General features: G+C 51.9%; 10 protein-coding genes across 10 annotated transcripts; 4 read left to right on the top strand and 6 right to left on the bottom strand.

The window, feature by feature from the left end:
* Nucleotides 1-167: 167 nt before the first annotated feature.
* On the bottom strand, nucleotides 168-2217 carry BO85DRAFT_449727 (putative 60S ribosome biogenesis protein Mak11). Its single transcript, XM_025660217.1, has 2 exons — nucleotides 1214-2217; nucleotides 168-1155 (listed from the first exon to the last, which is right to left on the bottom strand). Exons 1-2 carry the CDS (start codon nucleotides 2150-2152, stop codon nucleotides 556-558), a joined length of 1539 nt encoding a protein of 512 aa, XP_025514918.1. The 5' UTR covers nucleotides 2153-2217; the 3' UTR covers nucleotides 168-555.
* A 331-nt stretch (nucleotides 2218-2548) lies between these two features.
* On the top strand, nucleotides 2549-8135 carry eaf1 (MYB and HSA domain protein). The gene is made up of 5 exons (XM_025657943.1): nucleotides 2549-2925; nucleotides 3009-3152; nucleotides 3304-6239; nucleotides 6299-6456; nucleotides 6514-8135. The coding sequence occupies exons 1-5, from the start codon at nucleotides 2882-2884 to the stop codon at nucleotides 7660-7662; spliced, it is 4431 nt and encodes a 1476-aa protein (XP_025514917.1). The 5' UTR covers nucleotides 2549-2881; the 3' UTR covers nucleotides 7663-8135.
* Nucleotides 8136-8245: 110 nt separating this feature from the next.
* On the top strand, nucleotides 8246-10385 carry spp2 (spliceosome ATPase-activating subunit SPP2). The gene has a single exon (XM_025660216.1). It carries the CDS (start codon nucleotides 8369-8371, stop codon nucleotides 10013-10015), a length of 1647 nt encoding a protein of 548 aa, XP_025514916.1. The 5' UTR covers nucleotides 8246-8368; the 3' UTR covers nucleotides 10016-10385.
* Nucleotides 10187-13560, bottom strand: BO85DRAFT_478182 (U3 snoRNA-associated protein UTP13). Its single transcript, XM_025662886.1, has 3 exons — nucleotides 13281-13560; nucleotides 13199-13226; nucleotides 10187-13127 (listed from the first exon to the last, which is right to left on the bottom strand). Exons 1-3 carry the CDS (start codon nucleotides 13452-13454, stop codon nucleotides 10399-10401), a joined length of 2931 nt encoding a protein of 976 aa, XP_025514915.1. The 5' UTR covers nucleotides 13455-13560; the 3' UTR covers nucleotides 10187-10398.
* Nucleotides 13561-14318: 758 nt separating this feature from the next.
* Nucleotides 14319-16692, top strand: BO85DRAFT_488481 (uncharacterized protein; the record flags this gene model as incomplete). The annotated part of the gene is made up of 3 exons (XM_025663536.1): nucleotides 14319-14486; nucleotides 14553-14788; nucleotides 14838-16692. 3 exons carry the CDS (start codon nucleotides 14319-14321, stop codon nucleotides 16690-16692), a joined length of 2259 nt encoding a protein of 752 aa, XP_025514914.1.
* Nucleotides 16693-16778: 86 nt separating this feature from the next.
* Nucleotides 16779-19003, bottom strand: BO85DRAFT_478180 (ubiquitin carboxyl-terminal hydrolase family protein). The gene is made up of 2 exons (XM_025662885.1): nucleotides 18291-19003; nucleotides 16779-18237 (listed from the first exon to the last, which is right to left on the bottom strand). Exons 1-2 carry the CDS (start codon nucleotides 18973-18975, stop codon nucleotides 17069-17071), a joined length of 1854 nt encoding a protein of 617 aa, XP_025514913.1. The 5' UTR covers nucleotides 18976-19003; the 3' UTR covers nucleotides 16779-17068.
* Nucleotides 19004-19183: 180 nt separating this feature from the next.
* Nucleotides 19184-20283, bottom strand: pre1 (proteasome core particle subunit beta 4). The gene is made up of 5 exons (XM_025660215.1): nucleotides 20216-20283; nucleotides 20001-20158; nucleotides 19676-19925; nucleotides 19490-19613; nucleotides 19184-19426 (listed from the first exon to the last, which is right to left on the bottom strand). Coding segments are annotated over exons 1-5 (612 nt in total). The 5' UTR covers nucleotides 20218-20283; the 3' UTR covers nucleotides 19184-19348.
* A 208-nt stretch (nucleotides 20284-20491) lies between these two features.
* Nucleotides 20492-22784, top strand: BO85DRAFT_421724 (ribosomal RNA-processing protein RRP9). Its single transcript, XM_025657942.1, has 2 exons — nucleotides 20492-20939; nucleotides 21016-22784. The coding sequence occupies exons 1-2, from the start codon at nucleotides 20571-20573 to the stop codon at nucleotides 22513-22515; spliced, it is 1869 nt and encodes a 622-aa protein (XP_025514911.1). The 5' UTR covers nucleotides 20492-20570; the 3' UTR covers nucleotides 22516-22784.
* A 1242-nt stretch (nucleotides 22785-24026) lies between these two features.
* BO85DRAFT_488477 (uncharacterized protein) lies at nucleotides 24027-25637 on the bottom strand (the record flags this gene model as incomplete). Its single annotated transcript, XM_025663535.1, has 4 exons — nucleotides 24027-25145; nucleotides 25212-25304; nucleotides 25364-25483; nucleotides 25545-25637. 4 exons carry the CDS (start codon nucleotides 25635-25637, stop codon nucleotides 24027-24029), a joined length of 1425 nt encoding a protein of 474 aa, XP_025514910.1.
* Nucleotides 25608-26167, bottom strand: BO85DRAFT_449719 (uncharacterized protein). The gene has a single exon (XM_025660214.1). It carries the CDS (start codon nucleotides 26032-26034, stop codon nucleotides 25678-25680), a length of 357 nt encoding a protein of 118 aa, XP_025514909.1. The 5' UTR covers nucleotides 26035-26167; the 3' UTR covers nucleotides 25608-25677.
* Nucleotides 26168-26288: the final 121 nt, after the last annotated feature.

Genomic DNA, 26288 nt, shown 5'->3' with positions numbered 1-26288 from the left:
AGAGGGCGAGGGGCGAGGGTCGTGTTGTCTGATGAAAATTGCTGCTTGAGGACGGAGGCGATATGATACGGTTCGGCCAGTGGGGTTGTGATTTGTGCAGTGGAGAGCGAGTGGGCGGTGGGCGGCGGCAGGATTTATACTGACTCACCTCTTTGCCAAAAATGAACCTCACTTCCTCAGTCGATCGACTCGCACCTACTTGAATAAATACTGAAAGATATTCACCGTCTGTATTGATGCCCATGCTTATACTTGTCGAACTGAAGTGGAATGGCTCAATGAGAATACGAATTTGTCGACCTGCGTGACCAATATGGCATACAGGGGCTCGTACAGACGTCAAAAGCGACTAACCACGAAGCAGTGAAGGGTCCAGAAGTTTGTATGGGACGTCGGTAATGTGACCATTCATAATGTAGGGAGAGTTGTGGGGGAGCGATACGGAAAGCACCTCTAGATAATGAAAGACTGCAATGGTATGATTTTACACATCCGTTTGCCTATCAACAAGGGTTGGGTATATACAGTAAGACAATCATCAAATAGGCGGTGAACCTATTCTTCATCGCTCTCTTCGCTGGAGGATTCATCCTGGCTCACTTCCTCATCATAGTCCTCTTCCGAATCCTCTAGCGTCGAAGGATCTTCAGGAGCCAGCATCACAAATGCTTTGAGACAGGTGATTCGGTTGCCTGTGCCATAGGCATTCAAGAACTTACCAACCTGGATGACTTTCTTCTCCGTCTCGGCGGACTTCTTTTTGGTACCTTTTGTATCCTTCTTGACCAGATCGGCTCCTTGCAGCAGCCAAACACGGACCAAGCCCTCACTATTTCCCGTTATTACCAGAAGGTTATCCTTTCCAGCAACTCTTTGACCATTAAGATCAAGGACCTCGAAGTCCTTCACTCTTCCGGGGAAGCCTGCTGCTCTACCGCCAAGCTGAGCAACAGCTTCCGCATAGGGGATGGGCGAATCATCATCCTCTGTCGCCTCTTGAACCTGCTTAGTAGAGTAGAAAATGACCCTACCATCTTCCGTCGAGACAGCAAGCAGTTCGTCGCTGTCGTCGGAAGAAGGCGTTGGGTTGACATACTTCATCTGGTGAAGCTTACTCCGGGGGCTGGGGAAAACCCTGCAAATGGGAGTGGAGTCCTGTATACTATGTTAAGGAATGGCCCTTGCAATGGGGGATATGCAACATCAAACTTACAATGCCGAAGACAACTGCACCCCACTCGAATGCCACAGCAAACTCATCACCCTTCGAGTTCCATACTATCTTCCTTCCTTCTCCAGTGCTCCATTTGCCCTCCTTGACGCTTTGCAAAATCTCTCGGTTGAAGTTCAACACGCCCGCCTTTTTCCCTGTAACAAGGTTCCAGAGCCTCATGCACTTTTCTCCCTTGCCCACACTCAGCATCAGTTTCATACTAGGATGGACAGCGATATCATTGACACCGGACGGGGTGCCTCCCGGGGGTGCTGTGTCACCGCTTGGCCTACCCTGAACTTTCGGACGAGGGGCCTTGATGGTGGATACAACGGAGAAATCCCGAGTTCTAGTAACAGAGATTGTATTATCCTCAGAACCAACGAGGATCTTTGATCGGGAGGGAAATTCCAGGGCCGAAATCGGAGCGGAGTGATGCATCAATGTGCCCAGCTCGCGGTTCTTGGGATTCTCAAGGATTTTGTTGCCCGCGAGAGTCGGTACGGTGGGATATAAGTCATTCACTGCAACAGGAGCAGCAGACAGAGAGTAAAGATTAACACGCTCATCCGTAGCACCAGTGGCTAGGATGACTTGAGCGTTTTCTGTTGCATCAGCCTTCGGCAATGGTGACAAGGCGAGACAGCGAATGGCAGATGTATGAGCCTCAAACAGGAAAGTATCCACAAATTGTACAAGATTGGACTTATCACCATCTTCATCCGTATCCTTAGATGCAAAAGAGGTAGGTGAAACAGCAGCGGTGAAGCCGTGCAGAACCTTTTCGTAGGAACCGGTGATAATTTGCAGCGTGATTGACGGACCGTCAGCCGTTGAGGTGGAAGGGGCCTTTTCACTGTCTGTAGCCTTGACAACCTTGGCTGGCTGCGTAGAGGTCTGGCGGTCCTTGGCCGCCTCGTCTCTCTTTCTCTTCACCATGATTGTGGTCTGTTTAATAGAAAGAAATCGGTGTGGAATGTGTTTGCTTCTGCAGACTAACTATCAAAGACCATTCTATCTGAGCGGGCAACTTTTTTTTTCTGCCGGACGTTATCATCGAGTCGGGGCGGTGAGACGCGTCTTTCCGAGCCATTGGTGCCTAAGGTGTCCAGCGGGTCTGAATGCGGTAATCACTCGGGTGAGCGCGAGAGAAAACAACAAGGGAGCAACAACAGAAAACTGCGAAAGGAAGCCGCCGGCGCTACGTACTTCTTTTGCTGCCTCAGGCCTTCATTTTTCTGGTGGCCAGCCATTCAGCGGTTCACATCATACCTACATAAGGAGCAGGCATGGAATGGTGGACTATCGCCCCTAGTAAGGAATCTAAGGAATAGCTAGGGGACTCCTACCCGCCTACCACCACCCATCGCAGTACCAACACCCAAACCTGGCGCTCTCTGCTGCTCCCGGCACTCACCCAGAATCCTCCAACCAACCAACCAAAGTTCCTCCCATACTACCCGTCCAGAAGTCTCATCACCACTAACACCCCCCAAAAAATCCCTTCCCAGCGAAATCTTCGCGTCGTGTCCTCTGCATCCCATAACAACACAACCCCATCCTTTTCATCATTTCTGAGCGATTTTTTCCATCTGGATGACTTCGCTCAATCCACTCCCCTTAATTTTAGCGCGTTAATCGGATGCTGTGTTCCCCGAAATAGACTCCATGCTCCGTGACGAGCTTCTCCGGTCTAAGAAAGATGAGATCGCGTACGTATTTTATTTTCCCCAGCGATCCGATCTACTCCCCTGGTCCTTGCGATATTGAATTATCGCTTACTTGGAATTTTTAGACGTTGTTTGTCGTCGCGGAAGCGCAAACTGAGCGAGCTCTACTTTGCGACCGTAGGCTTCGCGGGCGCGACCGAGAACGCTCCGGCGGACTCGCTCTATCACCACAAGGAACAGGCGTTCCTCGACGCCAACGACCTCTCAAAGTAAGTCGCCCATATCAAAGTCACTCATATAGCTATTGTTTCATATGTCCAAACTATCTCCAATTTATCTATCCGCCCCAATTCGTGGGATTTCCAACTATTTTTCATGTATCTCCACCTTTACTGAGGAGCATACGTTAACTGTTTTCAGAGGTCGTTATTTCAATCCAGCTACACTTCCACCCTTACCAGACTATGCGTCCATTTTAGCGCGCAAAGCCAGGGAAGCAGAGGAGACAGCTGCGGCGACACGACCGGTGCCAGCGGAATTGACTGCCAAATCTCACGATGCTACGGCCTCCGTCCCGCAATTGGGAGCCCAGAGTGCTGCTGCACAGGCCATTGCCACTGATGTTGAGCGCCAGCCGAAGTATCAGAAAGTAACAGAACAGAGACCTTCTGATCACGAGCCTGAGCACCGAGTGGCAACTAATCAAGTCGCGCCTGCTGTCGCATCTCAGGTGTCCCAAGTGTCTGATGTTTCGGCTCCTGCAATAGCGCATCCCGCGCAGCCATCAGCTACTGACAACAAGTTGTCTACATTGACAACGGAAGTACATCCAAATGTCTATAGCAATGGCATCGGTGAAGGTAGTGCATCCCCAGCTCAGGCACAGACAAAGCCCAATGTGGATGCCCGGCCATCTGGAACTCCAGACCTTTCGTCCGCTCAAAGGAAGGATGGTATACGGCCTTCCCTCGCTCAGGGCCGGCCCGTCCAGGTTCCTGAGCAGCCGCTCTCCCCTGTTTCTTCAGCTGGGCCTTATTCCAATAATACCCCGGTGCCAGTCCCCGTTTCACCTGCTACCAGCCCTGCGGAGGAGATGAATGATGCGCCCCACAAGATTCCGAGTCCCAAAGATGAAGAGGCAGTCAAGGCACCGCCTAGCTTGGTGCCTTCCACGCCTGATGAGCAACTTCGCTTGGAAGAGGCTCAATCACTTCAACAGAGCAACCTGGCTGCGGTTAAGACAAGTGCGGACGAGGTTGACGGTGGTACTGTCACGAGCGAGGTCATCCAGGAAAATGTTGTGACGTCGCCGGCTGACGTCAAAGAAACGCCGAAAGAAACGCCCGAGCTGGCACCGGCTCTTCCGTCACTCGATCATAAGAGGCCTGACGGAGTTATTGAGGCAACCGATGATTTACGGCCTTCCACACAAGCCGGGCCTGCACCTCAAGCTGAGGCCAGCAACAAGGTGCCTACGGAAACAGCTCCAGTGCTAAAGAAAGCGACGCCGCCAGCCCATCCGGTACCGTCTCCACCGGAAAGAATGACAACCAGGGTGTCCTCTGGCGCTATCAGACACAAATCTGTTTCCGAGATTTTGGGAGAACCTCCAAAGACGCCCGTCTCGCCTTCCGACAAGGGAACTCTGCCCGAGAAGCCTACAGAATCAGCACGGGATGTGTCCACTGCGACCCCTGACTCTGCAGCCAGGATGCGGTTCAAAGATCGGAAAGCGCGTGAGAAAGAGAGAACTAAATTGTCTACCGTCGTATTTCCAAAGCAGCAACAACAACAACAGATCCAAGAGAAAAGCGAGTCTATGGAAATGGTCCGGCAACACGCTGGTGATCTTGCCAAGATTAATGAAGAACAAGACTATCTTTTCACCCTCTTCCAGAATCGAGCATACGCACCTCCCCGGGGTACAAGTCTCAGCACACTTCTCGCATCAGCCCACAAGACCTTAACCACTTCCAACCACTTCCTTGATTACCAGGAACAAATGGATTGTCGTACCTTGCGCCGGATCTATTCCCTCCAAAATGCGAATCGATGGCCCTTGCGTCAGTTGAAACGTTCAGTTGAACCACCTCGAGAGGCAACACATTGGGATGTTCTTCTGGATCATGTAAAGTGGATGCGCACTGATTTCCGTGAAGAGCGGAAGTGGAAGATTGCAGCTGCAAAAAGCTGTGCTGACTGGTGTGCGGAGTATGTTAACAGTGACCCCGAGCATCGGTCACTGCTCCGCATTCAAGTAAAGACCCCATCATTGAAGATTGAAGCTAAATCCAGCATGATTTCGCCACCTGAAGAAACAGGTGATGAAATGGCGGCAATATCTCACCCTACACCAGATCTAGTGCCCTCCACCGAGGAGGATTCTGTTAGTGAAGGATTCAATGATGAGCCGCGCCACGATCTTCATGACACAGTTGCACCAGCTGCGATATTCTCCCTTGGTACCGACGAGTTCACGTTCTCATTGGACATGACGGCGGCAGCTCGAGAGATCCTTGATAATCTGCCAACATACACACCTGTCACCATTGCTCCAGACACGAACTTGCCCGCATTCAAAGAACCACCGGACTCTGTATGGAAAACCGAGATCCTGCCCGTTTCGAAATACGCGTCGGGCAAAATCACTTTCCATGACGATGAACCACCTCCCAAGCGTAGCCGCTACGACTACTCACAGTACCAATCAGATCCCGAGCAAGCCGTGCTGGATTTGCCGCCAGAACAAACCAATGTCGCATTGTTCCGACCTGAAAACAGACATATACGTGATAGAATCCACCCAGGTCATTCATTTCGCCCTCCGACTGAGCATCCTATGCCCTCCGTTGGCTTCTTTGAATCTAGACAGTCGTCTCAGTGGACATATGCAGAGGATGATGAGCTACGGCGCTTAGTCAAGGAGTACTCATACAATTGGTCTCTCATCTCCAACTGTCTCACACCGTCATCACAGTTTACATCGGGAGCAGAAAGGCGGACCCCCTGGGAATGCTTTGAGCGTTGGGTCAGTTTGGAAGGCTTGCCAGCCGACATGTCTAAGACACAGTACTTCCGTGCTTATCACCAAAGGCTTGAGGCAGCACAGCGAACTGTACTAGCGCAACAACAAGCCGCTCAACAACAACAACAGCAACAGCAGCAGCAGCAGCAGCAACAGCAACAGCAACAACAGGGCAACAACAGCAATCCGCAGTCAGTACCCCAAGTTCGAAGGCGGACGACGCAACCTGTCAGGGTCGATCGCAAGAGATCCTCTAAGCACCTTGCATTGCTTGATGCCATGCGTAAACTGGCTAAGAAGCGAGAGACCATGCTCCAGAAGCAGCAACATGGTAACATTTGAACCAGCATATTTGCTTTGGCTATTGCTAACTGCTTTGATTTCCTATAGCCTCGCACTTGGCATCGTTACGGAAAGTAAACGAAGCAAATCAACCGAAACCTCCAATTACGTCGCCCGCTGAATTCAGCCGACTCAAGTACGAGCGTGAATTGAAGCTTCAGGAGCGGCAAGAACAATACCGGCAGCAAATGATTGCCCAGCAAAGAGTATGACCGTGTTTCTCTTTTCGTGCACTCAATTCTTGACTAACATCTATGCTTAAGGCGAACCTAGCAGCCCAACGTGCCGGGCAAATACCTAACCAGCAGCCGATGATGAATGCCCCAGGACGCACTCCTGGCGGCCTGCCTCATAACCCTGGAACTTCTGCTATGACCGGCAACACTGCAAATGGCCTTCCGAATGCGTTGCCTAACGGGCTGCCCAACGGGTTGCCCCCCGGAGTTGGTGCTAACCAAGCACGTCCCCATATGCAGGGTATGCCCAACGCTACACCTGTGAATGGACCCATGCCATCGAATCCAATGGCGATGAAGATGATGCCGCAGTCGGGAATCCAACAGAACAATGGTGCCCGCCCTGGGATGCCCATGCAGACGCCTCCTGATAATACGCGTGTTATGCGGGAGGCGAATCGGCTTCAAGAGCAACAACGGATCCTCCAGACCAGACAGCAGGCCCAGCCACAACAACATCCTCATCAACAGCAGGCTCAGCCCCAACAGCCACAGCAGCAATTCCATAATCAACAGCAGTTTGTGCCACAAGGATCCCATTCTCCGAATCTGAATATGCCGAACGTCAACGGCACTCCAAACAACCCTGCGATGATGGCGGCGCTGCAGGCCGGAGGTGGAATGCAAAGCCCATCCTTTCACAATACCACCCCACAGGGAGTGTCTACGCCCTCTCCCCGCATGGCTCAACCCAATCTCCTCTCCGGTGGTGTGGTCCCAACTATCAGCACCATCCAAAGCCAAATACAGCGGAGCAACCCGAACATGCCTCCGGAGCAGGTTAACAAGCTTGCTACGGATCGGTTGCATCAGTATCAACAGCAGCGCATGTCCCAAGTTGCCATGAGTGCTGCTGCTGGAAATATTGGCAGCGTGCAAGCCAATTACCAAATCCCCCACGAGGCCAGTTTCCAGTCCCCGCAGCCGGGTTTGAATGGTGCGCCTGGTATGCAAGTACCCCAGGCTCAAGGATATTCCCCCATGATGCGTGTTCCCCAACCTGCCCAGCAAAATCGTGTCGGTGTAGGGAGCTCCCCTGCTATGAACGGGGCGGTTCCTCAACCGAGCCGGAGTGTGACGCCGCAAACCCAGCGCAGTGGCAGTGCCCAGGCTGGCGCAGTGGCTGGGACAAGCAAGAGTCCTAACCCTCCGCAGGCTCAGACGGCGACAAGCTAAATGACCTTGCCTTTATCTTCTCTTCTTCGTTGTAAATATTTCCCACCCACCTTATCACCTTTTATTCACTATCCCTGCTTCGAGCACTCACCTTGACACCCTCCAATCCTCTTTATCAACGCCACCCTTATTGCCTCCAACCCCTTCGTCCCTTTCACCTCCCCCCAACACTTCTACCTGCTTTGCGAGACAGACCTACCTGTCTTATTTTTCTCCAGATTTCTCTTGTTATACTGGCAGATTTTCACCGGCTTTTAGCCGGTTGCCTGTTATGCACAAATGGCTTCCATTTTATCGACCGGGGCCATGTCCCCCTCCATTTTCAACTTTGTACTACATGTATTGATAGGACGGATACAAAAAGGTCAGGAAATTATTGGAACGTCATTTGGAATGGATTGCATTAGAGCAAAAGAGAATTAATGACTACGACTGTACGATTACTATTGATAATAATTGACCACCTGCACTACTTCGTAATTGCCTTGGGGATGGATCTAAGCGCGCGTCTAACCCGCGTCTTTTGCCACCGCCTTCTTTTTATCCCGCCGATTGTCTAGTCCTCCACCAGCTTCAGTTCTACATACTCAGTACAGACTCGCCATACGCCGCGGGTGCTCATATCGCATCTATGGATTGAAGGCAGATTTCCACTCCTTCAATGAGTTCTTTCCAGACCAGCAGCTCACGAAGACACACCGTCACAATGTCGTCCTCCCAACCGCCGCAGAGCGGCAATGCGGACTCCGGTTCCTCAGCGAAGCCGTTCTCTTTATCACTAGGCGGAAATTCCACCAGAGCATCAGCAAATGGCCCGCCGAAAAAGACGTCCTTCAACATTCAAGGCGCGGCACGTTCCACCGACCCACCTAGCCGAACACTCGCGCGCCGACCTCACCACCTGCACGATGACGAAGAATCCGATGAAGAAGCTGCGCCCACCCACGAAGCCGTCACCGGGTTCGACACCTTAACGGGAACCGCCATCCCCGCAAACAAGGTGGAAGAAAAGCGCGAGCTGGTTATCCCCGTCGCCGGAAACAATAATTGGAGGGACCGCCCGGGCGTCAATCTTCGGAAACCTAAGGGCAAGAACCTTTTGCCAAAGGAGGTCCAGGCCATTCAGGAAGCGCAGAAAAGGGGCGAAGTTGCTGGAGACAATGTTGAGACAGAGCGTCCGAGTGTGGCTTATGGATTGACTTTTGCGCAGCCGGCTTCGCAGGATTCAGCCCAGCCGACGGATAATGATCGTCCGATGAAGGATGTTACGGGGCCTGCTGCTACTCCTGTTGCTGAGAAAGAACGCAAGCCACTTACCCAGGATGAGATTGCTCTGCAGGCGCTTATTCGGGAGACGAAGGGTGAGCCGGAGCGCAGGTCGGATCTTGTTATTGAGTCGGCTAATCGGGATGACGATGGTCGGGCCGGAGGACGGTATGATGAGACCTCTTCGTTTCGAGCGGATGTTGCGGCGCGCCCGGAGTCTGCGAGCTTGGATCAGTATAACGCAATCCCGGTTGAGGAGTTTGGCGCTGCGCTACTTCGTGGTATGGGGTGGAAGGAAGGTCAACCCGTAGGAAGAGGAAAATACGGTGGTTCTTCAAATCAGGACAACAAGCCGCGGGTCCCGGAGCGCCGTCCCGGGTTCCTGGGGATCGGAGCGAAAGATGTGTCTGGTGGGAAGGGTGCAGAGGCCGAGCTCGGCGCATGGGGCAAGGCTGCCATGCGGAAAGGCTCTAGGAAGGGAGGGAAGGAGGGCGAGTCCAACCCGGAGGGTGTATATATGCCCATTATGATGCGGAACAAGCAAACGGGCGAGTTCATAACAGAGGAGGAACTTGCTGCGCAACGGAAGGATGCCAAGAAACGGGGCGATGAGGATGAATGGAAGCAACGACGCGATCGCAATTTGGAGAAGAGTGGCCGTGATAGGGATCGCGATCGTGACTCCCGGCGTCGCGACTACGATGACGATGACAGTGATCGCTATGACAGACGCAGGACGGGATCTTCAAGGAGAGACCGGAGTTTGTCATCCAGTGACCGGCATTCAAGACGGCGCAAATACGAAGATGAAGACAGTGACAGTCGAGATGACCGCTACTACCGGGACAGGGACCGTGACCGGGATCGTGACTATCGCCGGGATCGCGATCGAACTGGGGACCGGGAACGAGAGCGTGACAGGGACAGAGATCGGGATCGAGACCGCAGCAGACGGTATCGAGATGATGATCGCCATAGTAGCTCGAGGCACTCTTCCTCGCATACATCGAGCAGACATCGTGACCGTGATAGGGAGCGAGACAGTGATCGCGACTCCCGCCGGAGAAGGAGAGACGATGATCGATGATTTGAGGAAGACCTTTCAGTTTCATAGACATATTCAAATCCGCATATACTACTTATGATCTTGATACCATTTTTGTACGACTAAGGGCGTGTGGAAGGACTATCGATAGCGACACTATTAACGCTGACGTTTCAATATCGACAACAGATCTCATAGCCATATAGCATACTTGCCTCAATAGCTTCTAATTCAGAACAGGTAGTATCATCTAGGGGGAAAAAAAAGAACTTTTTATATGCTGGTCTCCAACAAAAACAGAACAAGTACTCCCACTGAAAGCGCCAACATACACACGGTATTTGCAAAGATCATGCAGATTAACTTGGGTCTATTTGTACATAGTCTCATTCAAAAGTCTTATTTTTATCCACACTTGGGTTCTCCTATACCCCCAGCATGACGACGTCTTTTTCATGCTCTGGGACACTGTCTTCAGGGAGACTGCTGTAAGGGTCGTACGGGGTAGAAACGCCCAGGCCCCCAAGTCCCACACCACCGTCCATCTCTGCAAGAACCCATTCCACGAGGTAGCTTTCGTCGGTAAGTTCCTCGACACGGCGGTAATGCCGGTCGGTATACGAGGCCAGCGCTTGCAGGATATCCTTCATGCCTGCTGAAGTGCGACCTTCGCGGCGACGCTTCGCCATGCTTGAGGTGGCAAGCTCGACAAATGTTGAAGCCGGGTAGGAGCGGAACAAAGCGAACAGGATCCGCTGGGCGACTCTGGATGTTCGGGCGTTCGTGTTCCAGTCACGAAGTCTGAGAAGGAGTGTACAGAGGTTTTCCGGGTCAAGAGTTTGAAGAACCTCGTCGATCGAGGGGTTGCCAGTTAGGCTGTTGGCACGCTCACTGGCTTCGGAATCGGTCGCTGTTGGGTCCTCTGCAGCATCTATCGCAGAAGTGAACAGGGACAGTAGCCGGGCTGGGTGGTTGAGCTGAAGTGCAAGTGTGATGGCTTCGCGATAAGCCCCGGCGCGAATGTAGTTCTGAAGCTGTTGATCTTGCTCAATACGAGCTGAGTTGGCGTTTACTGTAGCGGTGTAAGTGGCCGAAGTCGTGTCTGTCCAGAAGGTAACAGTTGAGTCGGCAGAACCAGAGGCAAGGCCGTAGGGAGAGGTTTGTGAGAGGGTAGATGAGGACAGAACGTCGTCACGGCAGCCAGATGGCGTCGGGCTGGCCAGAGCCCAGACACGGTCTTCATGATTGTCGAGAGTCGTCTCGACCTCGCCGCTGTAAGGGGACCAAATCTTCACCAAGCCATCTGCGGCCGCAGACGCAACCAGAGGTTTCGCCTGCGCAACTGCATTATGTGTCATTGCTTCGTCTTCATCCTCTTCCTTGTTAGACAAGTCCGAAGGTGGCAGCCAGATCACCTTGAGCACACTGTTCGTGTGACCTTCGAAAGTGAGAAGACAGCTGTAGTCCGACAAGCTCCAGATCTTGATAGTCTTGTCTCCCGATCCAGTAGCAATCATGCCTCGGTTTGTGCTTGTTCCCGTGTCGGAGGTGAGGATAGGGGTACCACGAGGAGCGAATCGTGCTGACCATACTCCCCTCTTATGTCCCCGCAGGACACCCACAACGGAGCCATCCTCGATGGACCAGATCTTCACTGTACGGTCCTGGGACGCGGATGCGAACAAGGTCGATGTAGGGTTAATATCCAGAGCATTGATATCCTTTTCATGGGCTTTGCGTGTGTACACGGCCTTGGGGTTGTGAGGTTTGGAAGACTTAAGAGGGGCCAATTTACCCGTGTCCCATCGTTTGATAGTACGATCTTGAGATCCTGTGAGCAGGAAAGCAGGGGGATGGTTCAAGGGGTCGTTGTGAGCAGGGGTGTTGGCTGGCGGAGGAGCTCGGGGGAAACTGATGGCACCGAGCGACTCTGCATGTCCAGTGAGGACAGCAAAGCATGTGTAAGAGGAATTCTTGGGGTCAAGCCGCCAAAGACGTGCAGTATTATCCTTTGCGCCGGTAACAAGCCAGTGACCTGACCAGTCCACGTCGATACAAATAATGATGTCGTCGTGACCTTCCAGGTGTGTGACATCGGCACCAAAGTAGTCACCCTCTCCGGTAGCTGGCCTATCCTCGGACGGTCCAACTGAAACCACCCTTATGCTTTCGGTGTTGGTAGCTAACGCAAGCATCGACCGATCGGGACCGACATATGCAAGATCGATAATATCATCATCGTTGCCGGAGACGCGCCTAATAACCGGCAGCGGCTCAAACGTAGACCCAGCTTTGTAGTCGGCGAGTGGCTGAAGCGAGTGCAGTCGAATGGTTTGGTCAGCATGCACAGTCATTGCGAATGACATGCCCGCGGAATACTGAATCGCCACTACGGCCTCGAACTCGGCTGCAGCTTCTTGCTCGTGAGTAACCTCTCCTCCGCGATTGCAGTCCCAGACACGCAAACGGCCGTTCTCTCCTCCCACCAAGCACAATCCGCTGTCAGCGACGAAGCAAGCTGCTTCCACGCTCTCGAGAACGGGGATAACACGGCGCGTCTTGAAAGTCCGCACATCCCACACAATGACAGTTTTGTCGCGGCCTGCAGAGAGCAGCGCATTCTCTGCGGGTGAGTACGAAAGACTCCGGACAACAGAGACGTGCGATTCCAACGATGCGATGGGCTTCCTCTTATTCAAATCCCAGACGCGGACCATACCCTCCTCGTCACCTGAAGCGAGTCGAAAAGCGCCGATCGAATCGGCTACTTCATCCATGTCCTCATCCTCATCAGAGTCAAGGTTCTTGCCCTTGGACCCCTTCTTCTTCTTCTTTGATGATGCCTTGTTGTTGTCCTGGTAAGGTACTTGAAAGAAACACAGCGCCGAGATGACACCACCATGACCGTGGAAAGTATGCGTGATGTATCCACCCCGAATATCCCAAACCTTGATAGAACCATCCGCAGCGCCAGTTGCTAGGAGAGTACCCGTGGGATCGATCGCTGTGGTGACAACAGGAGCTGTGTGAGGTTTCAAGGTTCTAGCTAGTTTGGCCTCGACGGTTTGTGTGTTTTCATCAAAAGGAGTCAGAGAGTAGATGCGCATGGACATCGAGCGCGAGCAGAGAACGACGTGCGAAGCCGATGGAGAAACTAAGCGCAGTCAGTACATACCTCTTAGCTAGCGTAGGAAAGGGAAGTAAGAGAGTAGGAGAGTTGCATACTGGCCAAGCTAGTGATTATTTCGCCATCCTAGAACATCCGGGTTAGCTATTTGCGACTTCTGAATGCATGAGAGAAACTTACGCCTTCAAGGCTGGCAACTTGGTCGCCGGTCTCAAGGTCGACCACAAGAGCATCCTCGCCAATGCAAGTCGCCAATAGACGACCACTAGCATCCAGCGCAGTGCTTCCTCCGGTGTAGATAGGACGAAGAGTTCGAGACGCCTCGAAGGTCGTCTTAACCACGGCTTTGGACATGATGGGGGAATTTTCTCAACAACCAGAAGTCTAGAAATCTACCGCGCCATCATATGACAGAACAAATCCGCGCCTTCAAAGAAAATGGCAGTTGCGTACCGCCGTCCGAGTCGCCGTCGCACCGAAACTTTTGGGTCTTTTTTCGAGATGTTTGCTTTGTTTGACGAGCGGGTGGAACCCCGCTAGCTCGTGATCTAACCGCTTCAGACGCCGGAGCCGCCTACATGACTGACACTTACCATTTGGGGCAGGACCACCATCGATCTCGCAATCCATCGAGTTGCTTTTACTGGTCTCGGATATCTTCATCAAGGCAGAAATGCCCCCTGCGGTTACTTTTCGATGAACGTTGTTGACATGCTCACGCGATGGGGCGGCGAGCATATCTCAATCGGCTGGCTCTGGTAGGCTCATGTCTCTTTTCTTGTATATGCTCAGCTGCGAGTGGGGACACATCTGATGTAGTTTGTTGTCGGCGCGAAAGTCTGTTCCTGGAGTAATATGCAATCAACGTGAATGAGATCCCCCTTAAGGCATATCTGCAGCTCTCATCTTCATACCCAGCTGTGTCCCCATCTTAAAACGGGCTGTCACGCCTCTACCCTCTCGCCTTCATTTCACGCGTTGCCATTTACTGTAATGACCGAATAATTAACTGTTATCTAGGGCCGGTCTCCTTACGAAGCTCCTGAGCGCCCTGCGAGTTCTGCGGTGAACTCAGGAAATGTCACTCAGCGGACAGTATCAGGCTTACATGCGGACGGATACGTCCAGCATTATGATGAAAGAGGCCATCCAATCAATCCCCAATCTAAGTCCTTTGGCAGAGAACTCCGTAGGGCCAAGAATGACATCCTTTCCACAATGGGGATTGTTGTCAGCGAAGATGGTAATGTTAGTGGGCCAAGCGAACAGCAGAAGCTCGATATCATAGCTGCGGAAAACGACTATGGTTTGGTTATGGCCACTCTGGACCAAGTCTCAATCTTCCTTGGCTCTTGGTGGACCTCTTCTCTTCTGGGCAGAGTACAGGTGAGAGCCCTATATGCAGTCATGGAATCTATAGCGATGGCACAGTGGGCTAATCATCTACCTCAGACCTTCAAGAGCTATACGCGGCTGCCCCTGTTGAGCATAGTGCGTCTTGAGCGCTCTGCCTACGGAATATGGGGCTTCTATTTCGCCGGGATCCCGGCATGGGCTGTATCTACATGCATATCCTTTTGTCGACATCACCCCTTGGAACGTTTAATTGCTTTCTTGCAGAATTTGTTCCCGGAAGATGACGTGGGCTCGAGGCTTATACGGGCATTGTTGAATGTCGTATATTCAGCGTAAGAATCCCAGACCAACCTTTTCACCATCTTTTAACATCATATATAGGGGAAGAGGAACCATGCTGGTCCTGGCGATACAGACGTACATGTATTCCCTCTTGCAATCCCTTCACATCGTTCCTGCTCACTCTATGCCCGGGATACGCTTCTTTCTGCCCTTTGGAGAGCTAGCTTCAATGCAGCTACCCAATTTACCCACAGACCTTTCTATCGAGTCTCTTAGTGGATTCCTACTGGGCCTTCTAAAAACCCCGTCGTTGCTCGTTTACCTATCGGTATGTCTACGCCCAGTAATCGAGGTAAGGCTTTATAGATTTATTCGGCGAAGACTGCCCAAGCCTATCTACGCGGACGAGCTCTCTGTGAAAGTGGCGTACGACAATGATCTTATCGACTGGATGATGCCAGCTCTCGGACGTCGATCAGAGGAAGAGAACCGTCGCAGTAATCTCTCCTTCACGGAAGACTTGATGTACGAGCTAGGCTTCTTTCGATCATGGGTGTTATCCTGGTTTGGCCTCAAATCATTGCGCACGGCACGAGCGTCGGAGCAAGCAGCAGACGCTCGTCGTAGACGAGAGTGGCTGGAGTCCCTTCCTCAGAGCATAGAGCAGTTGCAGCATGAGCGGCAATCCAGAACCCGTCGACCACGAAGACGGTCATCCGAGTCCTTGTTTACAAATGGGCATATCCATCAACACCCAACACGTTCTGATACTCCAAATCGAGGCTCGATCGATCAAACAGCTGATTTAGGAGCTGGCTTCGGTGGTAACCAAGTCCTTGCCAATGAGGAAAACCGTATGTCTCAGTCGCCAACTGAAATGAGTAGTGGCGACCTCGCGGAAATGGCTCCTTTACGGAGGGCAGGGACATTACCTCCATCAGACGACAACTCGCCAGGTCTACTAAACGGAGAGTCACGGCGTGGTGATGCAGGCGAGAATAACCGGAACTCGCGGTCAAATACGCTTTTCTCCCGTCCATCGTCACCTGCGACCTCTTCTCCAGCTTCGCCCCGGGTCCGGGCTTCTCTAATCCATCAAAATTCCGATGTTATCACAATGCAGCTGGAGCTTTTGGGAAACCGCCGCCCTCAGAACCAAGGACAGGCAACTGCACGACCTCAAAATGAAGCCTCTCAACTCCCATCCAATGGCGAGGTGGTAGACGGGCAAACGATTTCTGAATTTCTTGATAGCCTTTTGTCCAACCAGGGCAGGAATTTAACCACGGTTATTAATTCGGATAATATGGATAGTGATGGGCTCTCCAATATGACCACGAGCGCATCGCCTATGCCTATCAGTGACAACCTTGGCTCGACCTCTCCGGGTAACATTCAAAGTCTCGAACCACAACGGCCACCTGCTGAAGCTCCTACGTCAAATCCGGTGAATATCCTGCCTGAGAGCATAGAGGAACCGTCACCTGGTGACACACTTCATCAATCACCCGAAGCAGAGCGAGCCCATGAGAATGACTTTGATTCCGAGATATTTCCCCGAATTTCCGACCCTAATATTCGTCAAAATATGGTACCTAGTGGAACTGCCACTGCAAATCGGGTGACCATTCTCTCCTCTCACCCTGTCGACTCGTTAGCATCGCATCTAGCGTCTATACTAACAAACGTTATGTTCATACCCCTCGAATCCCTCTACCTGCGGTCCCTTGCTGCGTCATATCTGCGGTCTACTCACGCTCCTACCGCTCTCCGAGCTGATGTCCGAGGGTTAGGAGATTGGAGTTTGACACCACGATCAGACATGTTGCCATACCTTGGAAAGATCGCCCTCATAACTGGAATACAAGCTGCCGTGAATGCCACTGTCTGGGGTGTCATATCTGGTGCCGCCATCAAGATCGGAAGAAGGTTTTGCGGCTGGGGAACCCTATGAAGATTGTAATCTTTCTGTCGGCTATAAAATCCTGAGATGGCCTTTTAGCCACATTACTTTCATTTGACAGAGTGGCTCTTTGCAGCCGCCGTCGCTTTTCTCTTCATTGCACATATTACTGGACATAATGGACACAGTCACTTAATCCTTCTCGTATCATCTTATTCCTTTATAGCCCCTAGTGATCGAGTAACTTCAACAGAATCACTTAGTATGAGCTATGGTTGCAAGACCAAAAATAACTCGGGAGAAATATTGATTCTATCATCGTCGTAAAATTCTTAATTATACAGTAGCCCCTCCTTTGCGAGGCCTACGATCGGGGCCATTAACAAGGAATATTTGACAAGACTTCACATCCAAAAACATCCCGATATCACTTAGCCGAGTTCTTCCCTTTGCGATTCGGCATGCCAGGGACCTTCCGACGTTCCCATACCATCAAGTACCCTTCCTTCGTGAATAGAGTCTCGGTTTCGGCCCGCTTCACAAACAGATCTTGAATCTCCAGCCACTCGGGTCCACGCTGCTCGCCAGCATGTTCTTTCTGAAGCCGACTATTCTCCGCAGACATAGCTTTATCATGCAACTGAACAAGCCAGGAGACTTTCTCGCTTCCTGCTCCTGCCCCTGACGAGGCTTTTCCACTAGCTGCATTGACTCCTTTGTCTGCTGCGGCTTCCTCGTGGGCACCTGGGGCAGCGACAGTAGGGTCGAGAATGATGTTTGCGACGAGGTCGTAGAGGATCGGTTCGCCTGGCGGCCAGATCTCTGGGTTCGGCTCAACATATGGCGACATGTCTAATGAGCGAGGGGACGGGAAGGTCACGATTGTGGGGTTTCGTTCGGAGACGAAGCGGTTCTTGCTGAAGCGCTTGATGTGGAATAGGAGGTAGGGAGGAAGGGGGTGGAGGAGCCTGTGCCGGACTCTGTGGGCGAGTTTTTCGGAGGCAGTGATTCCGTTGTATTTGTTCAGGAGGGTGGTCAGAGGAACCTGCGGGATGATAGATTCCCGGTTGGCGGATTGGAAGAGAGGCGTGGGCGGTAGATCTAAGGTGAGGATGAGGAAGGGTGTCGTTTGGCTGTTGATGGAGCCGGATTCGGTGAACACTAAACGTGCGTTTTGGGTATCTGAGTGGGCTGTGATAGCCTGGCTTTCGATCCTCAAGTGACCCTGGAATGCGGCTTGGACAACGCTTGTAGGGGTTTTGGATGGTTTCTTGGAACCTCCGAGAGAAAGGTGAAGGTTGTTCAAGAACCAGGACATGAAGTCCACCGGGTCGGACTGCTGTGTGAGGGTAAAGCGCTTCGATGAGCGGAGAGCGATCTCCTGCAACAGTTCGTGTGGAGATACATGTGAGCGGAATGCTTTGGGGTTCCATAGTTTTCGGACTAGAGTACTGAAGCGGAGGGCTAATTGAGGCGTTCCTGGTTGAGGGAATTCGTGCAGCAGGAAGTAATTGCGGATGGGGAAGACGTGAGCTAAGAGCTGGACCACCACGTTCAGATAATCGTTGGCTTTGATATTGTTCATACCAACAAAGCCTGGGGATATTAGCACATTGCACTTAGCAACATAAATGACCTGGGTGTCTTACCAGGCCTATAACGATTTCCTGCTAGGTCGAATGCGTCATGAACCTCCTTGTCCAGCTTCATCACTTCATCCTTATTATAGTACGGGTCCACCACGTATTTGATATCATCCAAGCTCTGGTTCTTGACCTCATATCCTTCCGGGAGAACGTAGACCTTTTTGGTACCCATATTGACGAAAACATGGTGTCCGACCTCAAGGGCATGGAAATAAGCATGCGACTTCGGTCCTCTGCCCTGGAAATATTTGCCGCACACAAGACAAGCGTATACATTGATGTTCGACAAGCTGACTGAGCATAGCTTTTCAAAATCGAAGTCGAGGATCTCACGATTGATCGTATCGAGGTACAGGTCGCTGTAGCCCTCCATGGGGGCGCTCTGACGTTTCGGGGCCGCGATAACCGGTTTGTCGTCATCAGCATCAACATCGGACGATTCGGGGCCTCCATCTTGCGCTGCTTCCGCTAGCTCTTCGCCTTCCTGGTCGGCAGCCGCAAGTATATTCTGTCCGCTGCGCTCATGTTCTTCAAGCTCCTGTCCAGTCGCCCGGCGAATCGGCAAAGCTCCACGGCGCGGATCGTTTTCCGACAGCTCTTCATCCTCCACACGCGCTTTCTTCGAGGCAGGGGAGCCTGCTGCAAGCTCTTCCTCGAGCGACAGCTCAGCTTGTCTCTTCGACATCATGACTGGGTAGAATGGCGAGATGTGTGAGGGAAGCTGCTGGGGTTGCGGGATTCAAACTGCGAAGGACGCGATGCAAACCGCCGGGTGCAAACATGCCAAACATTCGCACAGCGTCATAAGGTGCTTGGTTACATACGGCATCATGGGATCGCAACCCGGCGGCATCAAGCTAGGTGCGCTAGTGCTACGATATTACGGACAAAGCGACTTCTCGAGAAATCATTGATAGTGTCTCTACCTAGCTAAATAATAGGAGAGACTTTGTCTCGGTCAAAGCCATGGAAAATACCCTGCCATGCAAACCGATCTTCTCTTGAAACCCAAGTCCCGTGAAACCGAAAACATTAGACAATCATTGGTATGATACATCACATTAGGCACTCTTGACAATCCTGTTATTATCGAATGGTACTTCTTGCACGCCGTCCTTAGTCACGATCTTCACCAGAACCTAGAAGCTGTCAGCTACCCCGTACTCGCTCGCACTCCAGGGCCTATGAGTTCGGTAACATACCCCCTTGTAATCGATCGGTAGTCTGCGCTTCAATTCGTCTGTGCACATTTCCAAGAGTTTCATTCCTTCTTCAAGCGAAATGTCGGGGTGGTGGTGTTTATCGAGGGTGGACAGACAGTAGTATCTAGAGCAATTTAGTATGAATCCCAACAGCTGAGACCGCTGTTACCCAGCGCCCGCACTTACTGTGCATATCCGTGAGCAGCATATGGTACAGGTGCCAGCGATGCCAGGTAATCAATCCAGTATAGGTGAGGCTTGTGCGTGATGGGATCGACACCTCCCAGCAAGAGGTTGACAGTGTAGGGATTCCGAGACCGCAGACTCCGCGCCATTTCTCCCCGAACAAAGCTAGCAACCGCATTCGGGCCCAGCTCGGTATCGTTCCGCATCGTGTATAGTTGGATATTGGCTTGGATGTACTCCGCAAATTGTACTAGTTGAGCTCCGGGTTAGCTATGTAGTTCCTGGCGGTTCCGCGTCTCCGATCACTGGGGAAGCTGCGACGAACCCGTGTCTCCCGCCTCTCCGGAGAAGGCCATAAGGTTGTGTTCATTCAGCTGCTTTGTCTTGTCATCTTCGGCTTTGAGGATGGTGGGGCCTCTCATAGCAGCCTTGGAGGCCGCCAGAATGACGAAGTCCTTGCCAGTGATGCCGAGTAGAACCTCCCTGTGAACGAGGATGAGTGAGCGTCATGTCCATCGATATGAATTTCGGTGTGCTTACATGTCTGTAGTATGTCAGGGTGTGATTATTTTAGAGGAAAGATGAAAGAGAGGGCGGTAATGGAAGAGGTGATGGAAAGATGACAGTCGAGAGCCCATCGTTGGCCGCGCGGAGCTTTGACTGCCTGGAGCTGCGGCTCTTGTTGCCTTACTGCCTTAGGCCTGAACTCCGCGCTGAGTCAGCAATTAGGCGTAAAGTTGATGCGCCTTCCGCCTGCACGGTCCACCGGCAGAAAAAAAGTGAGAAACCGAGTATCTCCATCGCATCGGCCAATTTGCCAGAGCCTTCTTCCCCTCCAGACCCTCTTTTACCGCCCGTTTTCCACTCCCGGAGCTTCGGTCAATTACATTGGGTGATGTCGTCTTTTTTCACCCTGCCCGCTTCGCAGCGGAAGCGCAAGAGAGAAGACCGCGCCGGCGCCCCCGCGTCTAAGAAACGAGGTGTCGATGGAGACGGAGATGCGGGCGCAAAGAGTGGCAAGAAGAAGACTAGAGAGCCGTCGGTTTCGGGAAGCGACATCGATGAGGATGAGCTCAGTGGCGCATCAGGTTTGTCGGAGGAGGAAAGTGGCTCGGATTCCGACGAGGGAGAGACAGCCGGAGACCGGAGATTGAAGCTTGCGGAGCGGTACTTGGAGAATGTCCGGGATGAGGTTGAGGACTATGGCTTTGATGCAGCCGAGATCGATCGTGACTTGATCGCAGAAAGGCTGAAGGAGGATGTTGTATGTATCCATAGACTCATTCCGCTCCTGTTCGGCTGGTCGGGCGTTTTACATGCAGAGCTGACGAGAATTTCAGGATGAATTCAAAGGACGCGTTTATCGTCAGATCGCCTCCGAATTGGCCTTCTCGACGGCCTCCCATACCTTCTTCCGGGCAGATACGCAATCAACTACGTCAATTGCAGTCCACGCGCCATATGTTTACACCGTTTCGAAGGACAAGACCCTGATTAAATGGGAACTCGCCACACCCACCTCCACGACCCCTACGACAAACGGAGAAACTTCCAAACGTCCCCCAGCCCCCCAACGGAAGAAGCCAAAGCAGGTCAGGTTTGTGCGGGGCTTGCGAAAGGTTGCGGAGACCGGAGAAGAACATGGCCATACCAAGAACATCTTGTCTGTCGCAGTGTCGCCGTCCGGAAAATTTGTAGCCACGGGAGGACAAGACCGGAAACTCATTGTCTGGGATGCGGAGACTCTTACCCCCTTGAAGACCTTTACACAACATCGCGACGCTGTCAGTGGTCTTGCCTTTGCTCGTCATATATCTACCATGAGTTCCGGAGAGCAGCTCTTCTCTGGCTCTTATGACCGGACCATCAAGACCTGGTCTTTGAGTACAGCCGGTCATGCCTATGTTGAAACACTCTTCGGACATCAAGACCATGTTACGTCCGTCGCCGCCATGGCCATCGATCAGTGTGTCAGTGTGGGAGCACGCGATCGCACGGCCAGGTTGTGGAAGGTTATCGAGGAATCCCAATTGATCTTCCGTGGTGGCTCTAAAAGCGCCTCCTATCAAGAGAACAACATTGATTGTGTAGCGCCGTTACCTCCTAACCACTTCGTTACGGGATCGGACTCGGGTTCCATCTCTCTCTGGTCCGTTCACAAGAAGAAGCCGCTTCACACGATCCCTCACGCACACGGCCTCGACCCCTTACCTCCACTGGACGAACTCTCCTCGGAAGTCAACCAGGAAACCGCAGCACACAACTCCCGTCACCTCCGGCGCATGCCCCGCTGGATCACCGCTCTGACTACCCTTCCAGGCACAGATGTCGTTCTTAGTGGCAGCTGGGATGGCTTCATCCGGGCCTGGAAGATCTCGGAAGATAAAAAGACTATCGTTGCCCTGGGCCCTATCGGAGCAGGATCCAGCATCCCGCTAACTCCTGATACCCCATCCGAGCAACTAAAGCAGACCCTCGCTTTCGACACACCAATGAGCCCGGATCACATGGCAGTCGACGGTGCGCCGGCCCAGCAGGCCGAGGAGGAAGCCGAACCGCTGATCAAGGGTGTTGTCAACGACATTGCCGTATTCGAGCGTCGCGCAGAAACCGCCAAACCAGGCCAAGCGCCAGCGGAACCCAAGCCCAAGTCCAGGACCAACAACAAGCCGTCTGCGCCCGAGCAACATGGGCTCTGCATCGTAGCCGCTGTTGGCAAGGAACATCGGCTAGCAAGGTTCAAATGCTTCTCCAACAATTTCCATGACGGTCCCACCGCAGACGGTCGGAACGGCGCCGTGGTGTTCGAAGTACCATTCATCTCCGAAAAATCGAAATGATCGAATCGAGGCGCTGAATGACTAACTGATCTTGGTGACGGCGCTGGACGGCTGTATGCAATGTAGTGAAAACAAGGCGTCTGTGCATTCTATATCTCCTTCTATTTTATGCATGTATCTTTTATTCCCGGGCCGGTGGTCTCTGCATATTGCTTTCAAAAGTTCGCATTAGACGAGGTATTTTTCTGTTCTACTATCTCTCTAATCTCCGTGATTTAGCCGGTTTTTGTACGATGTATATACTTTGAACATGACGATTCTCTTAAATGACTCCTCTCCTACTACTACTAGTATTATCACTACTCATCACAAAACATCCACCCCCGAACCAAATCGAACCAACCGAACTAACCCCAACAAAACCATCATTATGTATTACTTACTGACAAGTCCTTCCCTTCAACCCACAACATAAGCGCCGAGCGTGACAATGACCCTGTCCCCTGCAGGCCACTAAGTCTAGCTTGTCTAGCAAGCGGGTTCAATAATTCCCCGGCGCTAAAGCCGGCGACTAGACTGAAGGCAGATAGGGATATCTGCCTAGTGCCTAGAGCCCTAGACTAGATACTATTTAGTGGACTCCGCGAGTTGGGCGGGGCATGCTGCATACGTAGTTACTAAGTTTAGCTCAATAATACCACTGCTACTATTATTATGATTTACGGCTATGGTTTAGGATCAGACGCAGTGAATATTTACCCGTATGTCGGCCGGGAAGGACTAAGGGTTATTCATGTAGTACTAAATGCTGTGACGCGCGCACGCGAATGTGCGCGGTTAGGATTGGAATTTGGGGAGAGGTAGGTGGTAGTACTAGTATGTCATGCCGGGCGAGCCGGGGAAGGATGCAGTGTGGAATTGTTTAGTAGTATGGTGGTGGGTGTCGTGTCGTGCTGGCTTTGGGGTTTTCGTGGCTGGGAGGGTGGAGGATGGGTGTTCTATTCTATTCTATTGATATACTAGTAAATACTGCTTGGTCATGATTCACATATTCAGTGTGGGAAGTTTTGGTATGTATTGACTCAATCAATGAGATTGTCATTTCCTGCAATCTAGAATGATAGTAAAGCGGGAAAGAAGAAGATTAACAGAAGACTATGCCATAAGATGCTTGATGATACAAGTGCTCTTAAACAGAAATGTCATCGTAAACCGAACGTCGCCTGAAAACAACCTTTACCCAAGGTACTGAATGAGCAGCAAGAGACAAGAGATCGAAAACAGGGGTATTTTCAAATGGCCTGAGAGGGAAGTTTAAGCCTTGGTCGCGGGGATGATGCAACGTAGAATAGCACACGACTTCGTGTTTTCTCCGTGGTCGTAGATCAAATCGCCAGCTCGGTTGTTCGTGTGTATGTAGCAGGCCTAATATAGAAGGGTATAATTTCTTTTGGAGTCTCAAGGATGGGTGAACTAGCACCGCAGAATCAGGGGAAGTCGCAGATAATGGATGGATCATTAGGAAGTAATATCAATCGTCAATGGAATCGTAGATGAGATGTCGGAGCGCTTTAGTAGGCTGAGGGGCGGCGATGGCCCCTGTCTCTTGTCCGCCTAGTTGGTCGCACGGGGCCTTCGTCAGAATCGTCATCCACGCTGATTGCATCCATAACAGTAGACCCGGCGGACACTTGCTGTGGGAGCCGTCGATCATTGCGGGATCCTGCTTGGGATCTGGATTCACTGCGTCCTGAGACTGTACCAGAAGTCCCATTCTCGCAAGATGGAGAACTCGACTGTATTCGGTATGTTTGGATGCGATTGCGCCGCATGCCACCTGCAGGCGGCAGAATCGGATCCTCATCGTCGTCGTCATCATCATCGTCTTCGTCATCATGACTTTCATCATCCAGGCTCTCCTCGTCCAGGCTTTCCTCAGACATCTCATCAAAGGTTGACAGGTCAGTTCCGATAGTGTGGGTGATCGAGATCTCATGCCGCCCAACTACCGTGGATCGGTCAGATTCGGAATAATCATCGTGTTCCAAGTCATCGTCGATGAACGAATCCATGTCCGCATCCTCATCCTCCTCATCCATGTCGCTATCTTCCTCGTGAGCTGACGAGATTCCAGAAGGCCAGTCATAATGGTTCTGCCGGCGGAAAGGCCCATTTGCACGCATACCCGGAAGGTCGCCAGGAGCTAGGCCATACCATTGACGATAAAGTTGATCTATGTCGGCAGGTTGTATATCAAGGGGCAAGTGGTCATGGTTGGGGTCCCAACCATATTCGTCCGCATCTCCAAATCCATCTTCAATCTCATCATCCTCGTCCAAGTAGTCCGTCATTTCGGAATTTTCGTCTGACTCACTCCAGCCCGAACTGCCAGTCACAGACTCGTCATCTTGTCGATATCCGCACTGTGCACACCCTTCATCTTCCTCTAGCTCCCACGAACAACGTGGACAACGCACAACATTGTCCTCAAGGTCCACGATAGGTTGCGCGACTGGAATCTTCTTGTTGAACGTACCACGGAACAGTCCCCCCTCCCGCGGGTGTGTATTTGTTTTGTCTTTTTCCAGTCGTTCCGCTTCCTCGCGTTGATGATTTAGGTGTTCGACTGTGGTCTCGCCCTTATCAAGCAGCTCCGGGCGACTTGTGAACATTTGAACAACAGCGCGGACCTTGAGTACTTCGGTTAGTGCCTGTTGCGCATCGAATCAGAAATGAGCATGATGTCAGGGGCTTACCAAGTATGCGGGAGCAGGTTGCGCTTTTACCGGTGCTCGACAGTCCGGGCATGTCTTGTTGTGCCTCCCACCGACAAACCATGATGTTAAACACTAGAGCGAAAGGTTAGGCGCCAGAACTTATGAGTGTCGTCGATATTGGCGATACTGACACTATAACAAAAGGTATGTCCGCAGGCAAGGGTGTAGGGTTCATAAAGTGGTCGGATGCAAACGCCGCATTGAAGGAGAGAACGGATATCGTCGACATGGCTTTGCAGGGTTTCAAAGAGCTAGAGATGAGGGGAGGATATATCAGCGCACGAAAAGCTCGATTATAGGAAGGAAGCTTACCCCTGACGCGTTGTCTCCAGTATTGACATTTGGTGTGCTGGTGCTCTCAGAGCCATTGCTCAGGGCAGCTCCAGCGGGGGTAGGTTCGGACATGGTATGAGGATACACGGACCAGACGCTGGTGGTAACGGCCTTATATAGTAGAGAATCTGGTCTTTGTATCCGGCGCGACAAGTCCCGTCTCAGATACGGAAGGTGAACGGCTTGCGGTCGGGGAGGAAGGGGTTGGATACAAATAGTATGGATGGGAACTCTCAGGTACGCGCGAGGATTGCCGACATAACTGGGTCCGGACTTTTGCTATGGCAGAAGGAACTCCCCACCAAGCGCTGGAGTTTGACGCGACGGGGGAAGGGCGGCAGAGGTCGAGATGAGGTGCTGTTGGCCTGAAGATACCAGACGGTATGACCGGCACGAAGCAGAGAATGAAGGTTCGAAGGAAGAAAAGAGAAATATGATCTATGGCGATTGGTCTGGCCGGCGTGAGCATGATTTTCTGGTCGGGGAATCTGCGCGCAAACCGAACAAACAATGGGGCGGCGGATGATTGAGTGGATCCGTGGAAGAAGCCGAAACTCTACCTATCGTCGGGTCGATCCCATACATCACAAGTCCACAACCATCTCTACTCCGTACCTTCCAACAACATCTTTCCAACTTCCAACAAAGAAACAGGGAGAATCGGGACTGAATCCAGCCTGATTAGTTAGCAGACAAGGTTATGGGCTGTGATTTGTCCCTCTT

The sequence above is a fragment of the Aspergillus piperis genome (genome assembly GCF_003184755.1).
Source record: "Aspergillus piperis CBS 112811 unplaced genomic scaffold BO85scaffold_10, whole genome shotgun sequence".
In the NCBI taxonomy this organism is placed as follows: domain Eukaryota; kingdom Fungi; phylum Ascomycota; class Eurotiomycetes; order Eurotiales; family Aspergillaceae; genus Aspergillus; species Aspergillus piperis.
Note: the sequence above shows the minus strand (reverse complement) of the source record. Positions and strands in the feature narration are given on the sequence as shown.

Excerpts from the sequence above, each read along its gene's own strand:
- BO85DRAFT_449727 (XM_025660217.1), bottom strand. The coding sequence starts at position 2,152 with ATGGTGAAGAGAAAGAGAGACGAGGCGGCCAAGGACCGCCAGACCTCT. Across the intron at positions 1,156-1,213 it reads GTGCAGTTGTCTTCGGCATT|GACTCCACTCCCATTTGCAG; the intron begins GTAAGTTTGATG and ends CATAGTATACAG.
- eaf1 (XM_025657943.1), top strand. The coding sequence starts at position 2,882 with ATGCTCCGTGACGAGCTTCTCCGGTCTAAGAAAGATGAGATCGC. Across the intron at positions 3,153-3,303 it reads GACGCCAACGACCTCTCAAA|AGGTCGTTATTTCAATCCAG; the intron begins GTAAGTCGCCCA and ends AACTGTTTTCAG. Across the intron at positions 6,240-6,298 it reads GCTCCAGAAGCAGCAACATG|CCTCGCACTTGGCATCGTTA; the intron begins GTAACATTTGAA and ends GATTTCCTATAG.
- spp2 (XM_025660216.1), top strand. The coding sequence starts at position 8,369 with ATGTCGTCCTCCCAACCGCCGCAGAGCGGCAATGCGGACTCCGGTTCC.
- BO85DRAFT_478182 (XM_025662886.1), bottom strand. The coding sequence starts at position 13,454 with ATGTCCAAAGCCGTGGTTAAGACGACCTTCGAGGCGTCTCGAACTCTT. Across the intron at positions 13,227-13,280 it reads AAGTTGCCAGCCTTGAAGGC|GATGGCGAAATAATCACTAG; the intron begins GTAAGTTTCTCT and ends CGGATGTTCTAG. Across the intron at positions 13,128-13,198 it reads AATAATCACTAGCTTGGCCA|TTTCTCCATCGGCTTCGCAC; the intron begins GTATGCAACTCT and ends GACTGCGCTTAG.
- BO85DRAFT_478180 (XM_025662885.1), bottom strand. The coding sequence starts at position 18,975 with ATGATGTCGAAGAGACAAGCTGAGCTGTCGCTCGAGGAAGAGCTTGCA. Across the intron at positions 18,238-18,290 it reads AGGAAATCGTTATAGGCCTG|GCTTTGTTGGTATGAACAAT; the intron begins GTAAGACACCCA and ends TAATATCCCCAG.
- pre1 (XM_025660215.1), bottom strand. Across the intron at positions 19,926-20,000 it reads CGGAGAGGCGGGAGACACGG|TACAATTTGCGGAGTACATC; the intron begins GTTCGTCGCAGC and ends GAGCTCAACTAG. Across the intron at positions 19,614-19,675 it reads GCTGCTCACGGATATGCACA|ATACTACTGTCTGTCCACCC; the intron begins GTAAGTGCGGGC and ends AAATTGCTCTAG.
- BO85DRAFT_421724 (XM_025657942.1), top strand. The coding sequence starts at position 20,571 with ATGTCGTCTTTTTTCACCCTGCCCGCTTCGCAGCGGAAGCGCAAGAGA. Across the intron at positions 20,940-21,015 it reads AAAGGCTGAAGGAGGATGTT|GATGAATTCAAAGGACGCGT; the intron begins GTATGTATCCAT and ends CGAGAATTTCAG.
- BO85DRAFT_449719 (XM_025660214.1), bottom strand. The coding sequence starts at position 26,034 with ATGCTCACGCCGGCCAGACCAATCGCCATAGATCATATTTCTCTTTTC.